General features: G+C 42.1%; 1 protein-coding gene across 1 annotated transcript; it reads right to left on the bottom strand.

The window, feature by feature from the left end:
• Positions 1 to 4,371: 4,371 nt before the first annotated feature.
• Positions 4,372 to 15,836, bottom strand: LOC310932146 (tRNA (34-2'-O)-methyltransferase regulator WDR6-like; the record flags this gene model as incomplete). The annotated part of the gene is made up of 8 exons (XM_083895439.1): positions 15,715 to 15,836; positions 14,974 to 15,123; positions 12,114 to 14,775; positions 11,768 to 11,845; positions 11,537 to 11,653; positions 10,360 to 11,105; positions 6,291 to 6,635; positions 4,372 to 4,583 (listed from the first exon to the last, which is right to left on the bottom strand). Exons 1-8 carry the CDS (start codon positions 15,797 to 15,799, stop codon positions 4,372 to 4,374), a joined length of 4,395 nt encoding a protein of 1,464 aa, XP_083751565.1. The 5' UTR covers positions 15,800 to 15,836.
• Positions 15,837 to 16,336: the final 500 nt, after the last annotated feature.

Below are 16,336 nucleotides of genomic sequence, written 5' to 3'. Positions count from 1 at the left end.
CAATGAAGGAAAGTGAGGTGACCTGTAGCACATAAGCATGAGTAAGAAGAGTTTGAGAGTGTGGAAAGACTTAACAACATTATCACACGTGAATCTGGGAGGGTGGAGAACAGCCTTGAAATTTACAGCCAGTTTACAACATCAACGCCGACTCACCCACTCCCCTTCCCTTCCCCCTGTCAGAGCCTCTGAATGCCTCTATTATCTCAGCTCAGCTTACAAAGACTCATGGTCTGAATGTGTGTGTGTGTGTGAAAAAGAAAAAGACAGTAAAGAGAGTAAATGAGATATTTAATGGTGTTCTACTTTCTATTTTGAGTGAAATCAATTAAAGACCTGAAATGAACCTGGAAAAACAGTTTGTCTAACAAAAAGTGCACAAAAGTAAGAACCTGACACATACATTTTTACATACATTGAGATAAAAGCCTGGAGACATTATAACAGAACTATGAGTGAAGGAATGATTTCAAAGGTTTCCCCCTCTCTCTGCTGTGAGTGACAGGTGGTTAGACGACTGTTTGACAAAAGGCAACATGAGAAAAAATGAGAACATATAATATATTCATACATGCAGTCGGCCCCTTAATGGACTCTCGACCTGGACCCCCATCCACTCATGCGGCACAGGAGAACACAGCTACATTAACATTGCAGACACACATACACCTCATATGCAAATGACAGCCCCCCCACATAGACAATATCAGCATTTCCCATTAAAACAAATCTTCATTCTCATTATTCAGACCACATGCTCACTCCTAATAATCAATATAACCGCTGTGCACAATACACATGAGCATGATTTTACATAAATTGAAATAATATTGCATTACCCTGGGGCTGTGTTAACAGAACTGTTTATGCAAAGATGTTATGATGCCATTTTCTTATGTTCCGCCCAGTGTCATCATCACGTGTCAGTGACTAGTTTTAAATCATATAGTGTCAGGAAGTATAAGCTAGATTTAAAGCAGAAATAAGATGCGTGTCCATATTCGGTAAAGGCAATCTTGGGTTTGGCCTCGTTCTTTAACATTTCCTCTAAAAAGTTAAGTCCCAAGGTTCTCTGCAGATTTATTCAATTTTTTCACTTACCAGATGGTTGATGTATAACATAATGTATGAAAAAAATATCGTCAGTTCAGCCATGTTTGTGCAAAGTGTAGTTTTTCCCCCTGAAATAGACCACAGATGGTCCAAACACATTGGGAGATGGTTTTAATGTACTTTTGAAACAGCCATCACATGTTATGTTATGTTATGGTATATCGACTCACTGTCAGCAGCAGAAGTGAAGCCTGTTTCCAGACATTTTTAGTTTGCCTGGATGTTCTTCAGACATCAGACATCTTAAAATGCTGGAGAAGAAAACCATTTATAACATTGTTATTTATTCGTAATTAATCCCATTTATTCTATATGCAGTCTCTGCATTTAAAAAATCTAGAAAGTAGATGGCAGCCCTGACCACAGAGCAGCAGCCCTCCTGTCCTCTCTCTCTGTTTGTGCTCTCACAACTGTGTCTGAAATCTTTATACTTTTTCTCTAAACTGCACTGCCAGTTTCTGGGTCACCGGCCTCCGCCTTATCATCGGTTTCCTCACAGAACCTCACGCCGACCTCACGCTCTGTGGTTTCATCCTCAGATTCTATAATCCTGCCTGATTCTCTCTGCGCATCTCCCCGTCTACACTCTCCTGCTCACACTTGCATCTTCCGTTCATCATCTCCCTCCTCCATGTCTATCATCTGCCCTTCCCACACTGAAAGTCCAGCAGCGTCTACAGTACAAACATGAGAGCACAGCGTCACTCTGTGGCTGATAGCGGTACTGCAGACACTCCACAGGCAAATCCTCTCATCAGAAGAAGGAGAGACCTTGACCTTGAGGCCTGGGGTTAGGAGCTTTATTTGCGATCAGAGGAGCAGCCACTCGGATGTGGGAGTGAGTGCAGAAATGATTTGCTGCTTTGACAGTTGGAACTGAGCTTGTGAAAATATAAGTGGCTCAGAAACCCTCTGCTGCCCCCAGCCTTCCCATCCTCTGGGTACTGCACCCTGATCATGGACACTGTCAGCTGCTCATCACTGCCACTAACAACAGTTACTAGGCAACCATTTTGTCCCCATTTCTCTGCCCTAACAGCCAATGAGTTAATGCTGCTCTACTGGGTGGGAATGCCGGAGCAGGGGATTGGAGGAGTTGGAACACTGCTGTGAGAGAGTGGGTTTTTCATAGCGAGGGGCCCCAAATCAAAGAATCGCATTTTGCCTTCTGCATCCTCAGGGCTGCAGATGGTGATACAAAGCACTGAAAAAAAAACTCTTGAAATAAACATGATGACTAACATCACTGACAGAACAAACATGTCTCAGAAAAGCTGTGCTCTATTCACCCAGCAAAGAGCAGTCGGCAACATCTGAGAAAGAACTACAGTACAGTACATTCACAGCGCTCTGGCTCTCGTCCCCTGCAGGGAAATACAACACAACACCACAGTATATCTATTTGTAAGCCTACCACAACAAAAAAAGTAGGCTTACATTGTCAAAAGGTTAAAAAACCACCGAGACTAAAGAGAACAACGCACAGCATACATGTTTGAATTAACATGCTGTCAGTGGGCAATAAGTCACTGTGACCTGTCACTGCAGTTATGACTGCTCTGCTAAATCAACCGGTGTCCACCGTTTTGTGTTAGTTACAGTGTGTGTAGGTTTATGGCAGACAGACAGACAGATGGACAGAACACTGTCACAATGGTCTCCTGTGAAAAACAGGACAGAAGGATTGAGTCAAACAAGTAGAACAGAGAAGGAGACAAACACCAGAGACATAACTATTGTCTCCTTACATGCTGCCTCTGGGATCAATATTCCCAAAATATTCTCTATCCTTCCATTTTTTTTTTGCTGATGATGTGCAAATGTATCAGCCTCTTAAATGGGTAAACGGGGACACTCTTCAGCCCATACTGCAGTCATGGATGACTCTAAACTGTCTTCACCTGAACGAAAACAAAACAGAAGTCATCGTGTTTGGTCACCCCCGATCACTCACTGGGTCATCTGGCCCCAAGAATCCACACTTCTGTTAAAAGCCTTGGCTTCCACTTTGACAGTGCTTTTAAATCCACCCAACAAATCTCGGCGGTCGTAAAGTCAAGCTTTTTTCCAACTAAGGCTCATCGCCAAGGACTATGAGACGCTAGTCTATGCTTTTAGAAAATCTCGGCTGGATTATTGTAATTCTCTGTATGTTGGGTCAGACCAGTCATCTGTCCAGCAACTCCAGCTGGTCCAGAAAAAAAAATAAAAATAAATAAAGTTGACTTGTTTTGACTGTTGGAAATCTGAGGTCCTCACTTTGCAACACATTCTTGCTCTACCTCTGACTTTCATTGATTTCAGTATTTAACAAACTGAATAAAACCAATGCAATGATAGGCGACTGCCCATGTACAATTGAGAATCTCAAATCAACTTGAACCCCAACTTACATGATACTGAACTGCACAGTCCTGCTCAAGGTCAAGCTCTATGCATCAGCAGAGGAAGGCAACAGGCATGTTGTCCTGACGTCTTTATAATAATAATAATAATAATAATAATAATAATGCATTATATTTGAAGGCACCTTTCAAGACACTCAAGGTCTTTCTTGACTCATCTCTGACTCCAGAAACTCCATCCTTGGTCCTCTCACCTAATAATCAAATCTCAGCAACAATCATCACCATCTCTCTGCAAAATGTCTCGCTTAATCTCTCCATCACTGGTTTCATTACATCTCCTGTTACCAAAGTACAGAGGGCGATGAGTGAGTCAGAAGTCAAATTTATTTTTATCAAGTAAATAAAATCTGAATTTTCTTTCAAAAACTCAAACTGTAAATAGACCGACACAAAAGAGATTCTTTGTTTCTTAGTTTCATTGGAAAAAAAAAAGTCAAACTTTATTCACTGCACTATTGATAATTTGACCTCAGCACCTCCTCTGGTTTCTGTAATCTGCAGCATGACAGGAGACGAGGGAACGGGGTGCTCCTATCGGTGGTTCTGCATTTGGTGAAATGATTGCTACACGAGCACTGGAAATAACTTCCCATGCTGCAAAGAAACATAAATAAGGAAAGTCTAAAGGAGAACAAGACTGAATATAACAAAATATGTGTCAATATAGAGGGACAGAGCTTCAGAGAAGCTTCTTGAATGTGGGGCGAAACATTTTCAACTCAACTAAAGCCAGTCCAGTTGCCTATACATCTGAAGATCTCAACACTAAAACCCATATCTCTGAGGAAATCACTGCCTCAGTCCTCTGTGCATAGGTAAGTATGACAATATAAAGTGGAGCTGTGACTCATCAGTAATGTATCTGTCTCAAAAGCAGCATGAGATTTCTGATGCGTTCAGCCCGGCAGTGAGGCGACTGGTGCAGCGGCAGCTCGAAGAAGGAGAACGTGAAGCTCCGAGAGAAGCTGAGACTGGTGACCTGACGCAGCGGTGGAAGGCGGGGAGGACGGGGCACTCGACTCTGGGGCAACACCCTCTGACTCGCTCGCAGCCCTCGACCTCCTGCACCCACAGACACAGAAGGGTAGAAATTCATGGCTGCCATTAAAAGTGGAACATTAACACTGCTGCAGAAAGCTCATGGAGTTATTTCATTTTCTTTTGTTAATATTAAACTGACATTTCCAAAAATGGAAAGTAAAATAAAATTATTATTAAATAAGCTATTAACAAGATCATACATGAGACTTTCATTTGGGCCACTGTGTTTGTCAATTACCAACTCTTCTCCACCTAAATATCAAGAAGTATAAATTGTTTCACTATATATACTGTCATAGCAGGCAGAGATAATGTGTTAATTATTTACAAAAGTCAACATTTCTTTATTCGTCTTGAAATTTGTCTTGAAGAGGACCCATCATATTATTTGCTGTCTTCACCAGTTCGTGAATCTGAGATTTAGCCAAAGGAGTTTCAGTTTTTACTTAGTTTTGACTCTTTGTTTTTAAATTTACTTAATTTTAATTTCAGCAGATTTGCTTTTTTTTTATTCATTTTTATTTTTTGTAAATGCTTAGTTTTAGTGCTTTAATGCTTTGGTTTTAGTTGTTTTGTAATGTGGAGTGTTTACCAGGTGCAAAAGTCACTATTGTGTCATTAAAATGACAGCAAAAGATGCCTTGGAAAATGCTTTAGGACAGATGAACAACCATCCCTGAATCAAATATAACAGTCGACAAGTAACGGTGCATAATACTGCCGAGGTTGAATATACTTAGTGTGCAGATAAGTAAAAAATATAGTCTTAAGACCCATATGAACATCACAAGATAAATCAAAAATAATAATAAATAACCCTCATGAGACACATCATATTGTTTGTGAGCCAGGAGTCTCAGGGAGCTCAAGCTAATTCACTACATAATGACTTTTATGTCTAACATGCTTTTACCTTATGTCCCACATGTTTTTATTATGCATGAATAATCAAATACAACCTTTCAAAATTGTCCGCAGAGAAAAAATAAATATAAAACTTAAACATATATTTACATATATATTTTATTTCAGTTAACGGAAATGTTTTTTCAATTTTAGTTTTTCGTTATTTTGTTTCTTTTTTCATCAGGTGACGCCGTTAGCTAAGAATGGATTAAATTGTTGCGCTGTCAAAGGTTAACAATAATAATTCTTACAGACACCGAACAGTTGGAGTCATCTGAGAATATGGAGGCAAACACTTGCCACCTGTGTCTGTGTGTGTGTGTGTCAGCTAAGGCCATCGTCAATGTGCACACCTAAATATTTGAAGGAGGTGACGTGCTTGACGGTGTCACCGACTGATTTGGTGTCCAACAGACAGCATGTCAACAGTTTTGCATGTATTAATATACACAAATCCTACACAGTCATCCTCAGAAACTTTATGGCTACCTGGATTATTTGTGAGCAAAATGAGGATCATCTGAACACTTCACTACATTATGATTGGGCTGAGTGCTGAAACAGTCACAGCTGTTCAAACTCAATTGGATTGGATGGATCAATTATTCATAATATTTAATTACAACCCGACTAGAAATCTAAGCGGTAGTTGCAAACACGTGAGGATAAAGTGCAGCGAACGGATACTCGTGCAGCTGATGGTGGCAAAGGAAGGTGGGGAATATTTGTGTACATTTTTGTTTATGTCTTTTGGAAAAAGGTCAACTTATTTCAGAAAAATATATATACATATATATAGTTTAGCTTTTGTTCCCACCATACCTGTAATGTCCTGGAGGCCAGCTGGAGGTGGAGACGGGACCTCAGAGGGAACACTTGAACTTGAATCTTCTTGGTCTTTGTTCAGTCTCTCATGAAAAGGGGTGGATGGCGTTGGCTGAGGAGCAGGAGGGAGTGGAGGTGCGGGTGGTGGAGCAGGTCGTGGAGGAGGAGGTGTTGGGATTGAGGTAAAGGAGGTATCAGATAGAGGGAGGACTCCCCAGGGTGCCACTGTGGTATCTGGGAGGAGGATTGAAGGAGGTCCTGGGTGTGGATGTGAATTGGAGGAAGAGGAGTGCTGCTGTCTGCTGCGCTTCTGGCGATTGGCCTGATGGGGGCGCTGGTGACCTAAAGGATAAAATATTTATCCACCACTAAATCCACCAAACTGCACAGTCTTGCACAGTCTAGATTTTCATGACATGTTGCTGCAAACTTACCTGATGACTTAATGTAATAAGGTAAATTCATACCAACATAGAGTAATACACAGGACTGAGATGTCCTTAAATGAAAGACAACAACAATACTAAATCAAACAGCCACCATCATGTAGATGACTTACCTGCTGTTTTTCTTCCAGATGAACCAATAAAGGGCAACGGCTGACGTGACATCTCAAATGTGGAAGCCTAAAATCAGAAATCTATAGAACAAAAAAGATAATTTCAGAACAACGTAGTTATCAGTGTGTCCTCAGATATGCTGGCCTTCAGGTATAATTCGCATCTAGAAACTGTAAAACTGTATACTTAGTATAATATACTCATCCAGTGAGTGAATGGATCTATACCATAATATGGTATATATGCATTTAACCTTTATTTAACCAGATAAATGACCCATTGAGATCAAGTTCTCTTTCACAAGGGCGACCTGGCCAAGAAAGGCAGCAGCACACCTCATGGTTAAATAAGAAACAGGAAGGCAACGTTTACAAAATAAACATTGAAATATAAGAGTGCAACTAGATAAACGTATAAAGTGCAGGAGTTGTGGTCGCAGTTACAATTTAAGAACATAGGCTCTGTTCAGTGGAGCTATGTTGTCTTTTAAGATGGAGCGGAAAGCTCCCAGTGAAATAAAAGCTTGCAATTTAAGTTGAGTTTGGAGGGCATTCCAAGCAGAGGGGGCAGAGAAACTGAAAGCTTTTTTTTCCCCATTTCGGTCCGAACTCGTAGAACAGACAAAAATTCCTTCAATTGATCGCAAACCAATTTTTCGAATACTTTCGCCAGAATACAGAATTTGGAAATAGGCCCGTAATTGTTCGCGTTTTAGGGTTCGTCTCCTTTAAGCAGGACGAACGCAGACTTCCACATTTTAGGAAGTTTGTTTCTTCTGAGGCTTAAGTTAAAAATACAAGCTTGTATTTGTTCAGAGATTGTCTTCTGCATATTCTGGTTATAACATGTGGTGATATAAATAATAAGTTGCTGTTACCATGCATTCTTTCATTCAGGTTGAACCAGTCTCTGATCTCTGGCATCAACTAGGATCTTTTTGCTCAGAGAGCTGTGGTTATATGGATATTTTGCTGCAGATTATGGACACAGGAAAAGGAAGGAAAAGTCACAATGTGAGAAGAAGTGGTCGAAAGCTGTAATAGAGTGTGCGTGTTCATACCTTTTTGGGTGTTAACTGCTCCTGCACGTTGACGGCAGCTCCTTCCTTGACCACACAACAAACTCAGACACACTTGCACACACAGGAAATGTCCGCAAAAAGCACACAGAGATGATTCTGATGATTCCTCACTTCATTTCTCTCCACGTGTTATTTGCAGACTGAAAAGTCTCCTCTTCCCCTTAGATTTGGAACGCATCATTGTCTCTTGCTAAACAATTTAGTCTTCCTTTGCTTTCCTGCCCTTTTCTCCCTTGTAATTTCCTTACTTATTCCCCTTCCTCATTTCTGTCTTTCTCATCTTTTTCTCTTCTCTGAAGCGAATAACAGCAGCTAAGAGCAACAGGTACCTTCTCAATTTCCCTTTCTCGACCCCCCCCACCCCCCCTTCAGGCTAGCTTTCACTCTTCCTTCCCCTTGTAGGTGAGAGTGGTTGTCACTCAAGTATTCCGGCTCAGCCTCCTTCTTCTTTCCTTTTCCACTGTTGGAACAAATTATCATTTCTTTTCTTTTCTTTTTGTCTTTTTCTCTCTTCTTAGGTGCCTTATTTGATCCATCTTTACTCCTCAACTGTTCAGTTTCCTCTCTTTTCGTCATTTATCTCTGCTGTGAGTGACAGGAGGTGAGATGGGTGCTCGACAAAAGGCAACATGAGACGAGGCTAAAATATTGAAATATTCATGTATGCCTGCAGTCAACCACTTAAAGTACTCTGACGTATCCTGGACCTCACACTCGCACACAGATCATCTGTATCAGCCAGCTGGCTGCAAGTCAGCACACATACGCATGGTCACACTCAGAACAGCAGTGCAAACACACACACAGACACACACAAAATATGCAAATTACTCCACAAACTGTGGACTGATCACTGCAAAGAGCAAAGTGTGACAGTGGAATCAAATATAAATAATGACAAAAGACTTTAAAAGTGAGGCTCACAAATCTAAAAGATCATAGAAAGGTGTGTTTAGGTTTTAAATGGGCATGAGCCAAGTGGGTTGTCTTAAATGAAAGATTTCAGCAAAGAGGAAAAGTAACAAAGAGGAAGAAACACAAACATCTCAAATGTTAAAAGAAAAAGTCTGAAATTAGCTCCTAAATTATAACTGTGAGGAACAGAGTGTTTACACATTTTTTTCCCCATTTGAAAACAATATTCCCCTTTGTTGACATTAAATTCAATGACTTTTCAAGGACCAATTCCCTCAAATTCAAGGACTGAATGTGCTGACAGCTTAAGCTGAGAGGGCAACTTGTAAGAGCTCTTTCGCCCCTGGTGTCCACTTTTAATGATTTTCAGCACACTCTGCATCTGAACAAATGATTGTCCTTGAGATCTGGGACAAGCCAGTCTTTGAAATGTTCTCTGGTGAGCCAGAGATCTTGGAAGGCATCACGTCATTTGTTCTCTACTCGCTCATTGTTCTGCATGGTGTCATAACAAACAAGGGCACATAGGCAGCGGGAGACATTTACCTAAATATCAACTTAACTTCTTTCTTACAATGACCCATGTCTATTTAAGGCAGTTTTCAAAAACATTTTAAGGATTTATTTAGGACCCGCGGGAACCCTGTATACACCAGCACCAGTCAGGTCTATACAGGGATCCTCCACCACAGAGGTTATGCATGGCCATATTAGTCTGTCTGTTTTGCTTTATTAAGTATAATACATGTCAGCCATTTTTGTACAAAGTGGACCTCTTCCCTGACAGAGGCCACAGATAGGTCGAGCACATCAGAGATGGTTTTCATGTGGGTTTTGAAACAGGTTTGACCTCAGTAAACACCAAACACTACATCATACCGTTTAAGAACCATTTAATAAAACTGTACATGGACAGAAAACGTAATGTTACTTTATACTTGTCCCTTTTCAGATAATTAATCCATAATGTAAACAATTTAATTCAGTAAGTTTGTGATACTTTACATTATTTTCCAAAATACTGTGTAAACTGTAAACAGTACAAAGGTCTTTGGGGAAGCTTTGTCTGACAAATTCTTTGATCATTGGCATTCGGATTGGAATGATGTAACTGAAAGTTGATCTTATAGTTTAGCAAACTGTCATTTAAGTGTATGTGATGTTCAAGCATGCTCAAACATGAAATAAATGTAAAATAATTAATGTAACTGCATATTATGTTCCCCATATTTTCTGGATGTGTTCGGATACAGTGATTGAGAAATAATGATACTCCACCTTCATGATAGCATCGCTAAAACAAGCCTAAAATGTTTGCACAGTAATGTATAAGGTCACATCTCATTATTTCTTACTCTGAGTAGCTGCAGGCCCTGACCACAGACCAGAACCCATCCTGTCCTCCCGCTCTTTCTCCTCCTCTCACAACAATCTTTCTCACCTGTCTGTGTGTTCACTAAACTTCCTGTTTTAACAGAATAATCACTCTTCGTCTTATTTGTCGTCTCACCTCCTTTCTCATCACTGGTCTTACAAATTTGGTCACCAGTCTCACTCATAGTCACTTCACCCATTTCCTCATAGAGCCTCACATCAACCTCACGCTCTGTGGTCCTATCCTCATTTTCTAATCCTGTCCGATTCTCTGTCCTGCTCTCTTTATCATCGACCTCCTCTGTGTCTATCATCTGCCCCTCCCACACCGAGAGACCAGCAGCATCTGCAACGTGAGAACACAGCGTCTTTCTGTGGCTGATACCGGTACTGCAGACCCTCCACAGGCAAACCCTCTGATCTGAAGAAGTAGAGACTAAAAGGCCTGGGGACAGGAGCTTTAAAGCAGTCAGAGGGGCAGCATGGGCAAGTGAGATGTGGGAGTGGGTGTGGAGATGGAGTTGGAGCTGATCTGAAGGCTGGAGCTGGGTTGGTGCAGAAAAATTTGGATCAGAAATCTGAGAAAATCCTCTGCTGCCCCCAGTGATCCCATCTTCTGGGTACTGCACCCTGATCAGGGACACTGTCAGCTGCCCATCATCTCCTCCACTAGCAACAGTTACCAGGCAACTACCATCTGCTTGTCCGTGTTTCTCTACCCAAACAGCCAATGAGTTAATACCGCTCTGATGTGCAGGGACTTCCAGGCAGGGGATTGGAGGAGTTGGAGCACTTCTTGAAGAGTCAGATGAGGTAGAATCTTCGGTTAAATTCCAAACTGCAATTTTCCCATCTGTTGCAGCACTGAACAGCAGCTTATACCTGAGAAAATGGTGGATTATTATGAATGAATGAATTGATTCACAGAAATATTACCACAGTTAGGTTTGGGTGATATGCCCAAATGTTACCACAATTATATCAATAATTATTGTGCTAATATTTGATTGTTTATGTAAACTGAAGTGAAAGTTAGAGAAAGCAGTTAATTGTGGGTTTAAACTTTTTTTAGGAGCAGAAAACAACAAACACATGGTTAACATCAATGACATAGCTGATACCTTGAGTATAATATAATATAATGTATAATATTTGTACAAACATGCAGTATATATTTTATATACACATCAAACTATCCATATAATCAGGTGAGTGTACACTTATAAAAATTAAAAGTATAATAATTTATCCATAAACTTCTGTCCAAAAAAAACAACCATTAACTTGTGAGAAAGGTGAAAACATTCGCCCACCTGTGTCCTTTTCCATCCTCCAGGCTGCAGGTGGCGACACTGAGCACACAGCGCTGGTGGTAAAACGTCTCCCACAGCAAATCAAACTGACGTTTAGCTTCACTAACAGAAAACAATCTGGAAAAGATAGTGATGGAGTTCAGGAGACATAAAAGGAGACAGGTTTTGTAGCATGAAGAAATAAAGTAAAATGCTGCATACTTAAAAGTAACCACACATTTCAGCACCTACCTGACAGCTCCATCACTGCAGGCCAAGGCCAGAAGCACACAGTCTGCTCTCTCATCCAACACCACTATGGACATGTACCTGAAAAGACACCGACACACTTGATAAGACTGAGGGAGACACAGGAAGTAATAGGGGATTGGTTGATATGCAGTATATAGATAGTTTATGTGTTTTTTTTCCTCATGGCGATGGACACTGGAATAAAGGAATGAAGGGAATGTAGACAAAACAAGGGTGGATTAGGAGGAAGAGGTTCAAAATGAGGAACATTTAAATTGTCTTAAAAATGATAGAACATCAGTTTCTTCAAGTTCATCAGTTTTCAACATCACAACCATTTACTCACCTCGTTTCTGGGTCCGTTTTCACCGTCTTGTGTCGGTTCCGCCTCCTCTCCCACTGTTCGTCCAATCTGTGACTGGCCACCTGGATCACCTGGCAGGAGGGAACCAATCTGTGCCTGTCCCAGCCAATCAACAGCCGGTAACACTGCATTTGAGCACGGCCACCAGCTGAGAAGAGCAGGGCTGAGAGAGACTGTGACAGGTGATCGCTCCCTCCCTCTACACGTGTTAGTGCCGTTACCGTCCGTACACTTGAAATGTGGTCAGTTATAACCGAGAGAACTTTGATGTTGCCAGAATTGGGATGCACCGCCATGACAGTCAAGCAGGTATCTTCTCCTCCTGTCACCACCACCTCCCAAGGCCCCTGATCTCTGTCCACGTCCTTTTTCCCAGTAATATTTACAGTTGTTTGAGAGATTGAACTACTTCCCTCTATCCTCCCCAGCCTGCATACACACCCGATCCCCTTCCCGTGGATGCCCTCTCTCAGGGTCCATCCTCCAGTCCTTACTGTCCCACCATCCCAGCTTTGTTCATTTCCAGGTGGTTGTGAAGCCAGAACAGCCTTGTGCTTAATGAAGACCAGAGCTCCATATCCAGACCAAACTCTTTTGTTTGAAGGCCAGAGACTCCAAGAGCGATGCCCTCCACCGCAAGGCACTGTTAACAACCTCTCCTGCCTCACTGGGTCCCAAACCATAAAGTGGTCAGCATAGAAGCCAGCAATGACAAACCTGGCTTCTCGTCCTTTGTTGTCTGTCTGTATATCTCCTCCTTTAAAGCTGTGCTGCGTCTCACATTCATCTTTGACCTCCTCTGGCTCTGAAGTTTCAGGCTCAAGAATTAAAACTCTCTCCAGCCACTCCATTCCCTTACAGGCCCGCTGAACTCGCAGAACCTCCAGCTGAAGCTGTTCTTTGTTCTCTTGAGTTTTTTCACAATCACTTTTTCTACTTTGCTCAAGTTTTTCTGGCCGTGTTGACTGCACTCTAAAAACTCTCACACAGCCATCTCTGCCAGTGCTGTATAGAAGTCCTTGGTATTCAAACACTGATGTAACACCTTGTTTTCCATGCACCCCAAAAAGACAGCTTAATGGCTGCAGCTTCTCCTCTTCTGTGCCTATTAGTAAACCTTTATCTGCTTGTGCATCATCTCCCTTCTTTTGAACAACTTTTCCTGCTTCCTGAAACAAAAGCAGGGACCCTCTCCTGTCTCCACAAACCCACATTGCCGCCTCCTGTGACCTGGAGTGGAGGCACACTGCAGCCAACAACCAGCGTTTGGCACAAGGTGGAAGGACAAAAGGAGGAAGAGGATTTACACTGAAAGCTAAGGAACTGTTTTCATTTTGGTTTACCGCTATACACCAGCGATAGACAAGTCCCTCAGCAGCAGATGCTAGTAAACACATGCCTTCCTCTCCTTCTTGCCAAATAAGACTATGGACCTTTCCTGAACCTCCTTTGAGAATAATCCCAGATTGAGGATGAGAAAGGGGAAAGACCTGAACAGACCCACTGAGATTTCCTACAGCACATAAATTAACTTTAGATATAGAGTCTTTCACATTGATGGACACTGTTTCCATCACACAGTAGGACTGAAAATCAGGAGTCCCTTTCCATACAGTCTCCCACTGTCCATTGCTGTATTGATAAACTATTCCTTGATCAGTGCAAACCACAACCTTACTCTGGCTCCAACTTGGATTGTCACCCTCTTCTCCTGCAACACAGACCACTTTAGGCAGGCTGTCTTCAGGGAACTTCATGTCAGTTAGCTTCTCTGTTACCGCTTCATCTACATTATCGTTCCTCTCATCTCTCTCCTTTATCCTCCACAACCTCACCCCTCCATCTGCCCCCCCTGTAGCCACCCATCTCTCTTCATCTCCTATCCCCTCACTGACTGCCAGTGCACGCACACCCCCTGCTCTGTGTCCCTTCATGGTCCGAACCACCTTCCCACCTCCGGTGCAGTCCCAGACCAAACAGGCTCCGTCTTCCCCAGCACTGAACACTTTAACAGAGGAGAGACGCACTGAGAAGACCCGAGCCTGATGTCCATATAAGACCCTTAAACAAGCTGCGTTCAAGTCCCCACATTCCCCCCCAGGCCCACCTAGAGCACCAACACCCCACACCCTTACACTGCGATCATCAGAGGCTGACGCCAGCCATCCATTCTCCCGGAGATATGAGATGTTGAAGATGACCCCACTGTGACCCAGCAGACGTCTTTCAACTGGAGCTTTACGTTCAGAATAACTTTCACCTTCCCCAGGCTTCCAAATAACTAGCTGGTTGAAAACAGTCCCTCCTACTAAGACAGCATTCGCCCAAGATTCATGTACTAGAAGGAGGGAGGAGTATAGCAGGCATCCCTCCAGACAGGAACACTGAGCCAGGGGAGTTCCTGTATTTACATCCAGGAGAAGAGCACTGTTGTGGGCCAGAGCCACACAGAGAGGTGAGTGTTTGTCCCCAGAAAGCCAGCAAACGTCCAGGACCCAGTCATGTAACTCCATAAGGGGACTCAAGATCTCAAACTGCAGATGGTCCCCATCCTGGAGATTCACGTGAAGCCTCACCAGCCTCACAGCTTTGCCCCCAAACACTGCTAGATCATAAAACTTGGCCTCAGTGGTGGAGCCGAGTCCTGGGGATTCAAATGAGAAAAGTGATATTTTGAGTATACCCTAAACAACATCTCATAAAAAACAAGAGCTTGTAAAAGACTTGTCTGTATGTAACTGTACTAAATTATACCACCCAATTTAAAATTATAAATAATAACAAAGAAAACAATAACCAAAAGCAAGCATTAAACACATCAACAACATCTAGTTATCCTAACCGTGCTCATTCTTCCTGTTGGTTCCTGCTGGGTCACTGGCGTGACTTCTGGGTTTTAAGCCGTGGATTCTGTAGTGTTGGAGCAGACTCAGAGAAGCAGAGGCTTTCGGACGAGGTTTTAGACTGTACACTGTCAAGACTGGACCCTCACCTGCCAAGAAAGGGTAACAGACAATATAAGTGCATGGTAAAACCTTTCAGTCTGCACATATAATTGTAGCAGGGCACAGTATGGCTGCGACAATGAACTGATTAGCAATCTACTATTAGATTCAAGTTCCAAGAAGACACAACATTAAAGAAGCTTAGTTCCCACAATTAATCTACAATAAAGGAATAAACTTAACTCTTGGAACTTGCATGGAATATAAATAAAATAATAGTACTATGTACAAAAGGATAGAGTATAGTCAGAATGTGCAACATAAAATGTACTAAGTTAATCACCAACTATCAACGTACTAGTTTCATAATCAATGAATCAGTCAGAGTTAGTTTAAACACATTTCTGATTCTTAAATATAAACGATTTCTAGTTTATCCGCACCTCTGTGACAGTACATAACATTGGTTACTAGAGAGTCTGAACACATTAAAACAGCGAAATGACCAGACAGAGCATAAGGAGGCTAATGAATTAATCACGGTAATTAACAAAGCAAATGACAGACTAAATGATAATGAAAACAACTGGCAGCCATGTGCCACAGCAGGAACCTAGCCATAAAGAACTGTTGCCTACCTGTCAGGAGAAATGCATCATGGAGGAACTCCACAGCTGTGACTGGAGCAACCAGAGCTGCTGTCTCCATCTCTTTATCAGTCATAACTACTGAGTTGTCAATACTATAAAGTAACTCCTGCACACCCTTTTAATAAATTGGAGAGAAACAAAAGACGACAAACTGGCAGAGACATTGTTGTTGATAACTTCTTTGCAATGCAGTAACCGTTAGCCTGTCAGCTAGCAAAACAATCGTGTAGCAACAGCACTTCTTGCGTTTTTGTTGACTCAAAACTAGAGAAAGCTTGCTTTTAGGGGTAATGCCAATTCCGCTAACAAAACGCGTCAATCGTTCCAACAATGTGTTTCACTTATGCACGAAAACGTTATTATTCACAACCCCAGCAGTCAGCACCACAGTGCGTCCATGTGGTCCTTGCTGTAGCTTCCGTGCATCGCTGTAAACCAATCACATCACAGAGCGTTCTCTCCACTGTGTTTGTAGTGGTGGAAACAGCACACGTGACCGGCTGTAATTGAGTTATGTTGCCTTTAAGTCCAGTGGAAAATACATAAAGTGATTACCAGTCAGCGACACTGATAACTCCAAGGGCAGTTAATACGTTCTCTGTGTATTGTG

The sequence above is a fragment of the Microchirus variegatus genome, assembly GCF_963457635.1.
Source record: "Microchirus variegatus genome assembly, chromosome: 9".
In the NCBI taxonomy this organism is placed as follows: Eukaryota; Metazoa; Chordata; class Actinopteri; order Pleuronectiformes; family Soleidae; genus Microchirus; species Microchirus variegatus.
The sequence above is the reverse complement of the archived record's forward strand: the minus strand, read 5'-3'. Positions and strand labels throughout refer to the sequence as shown.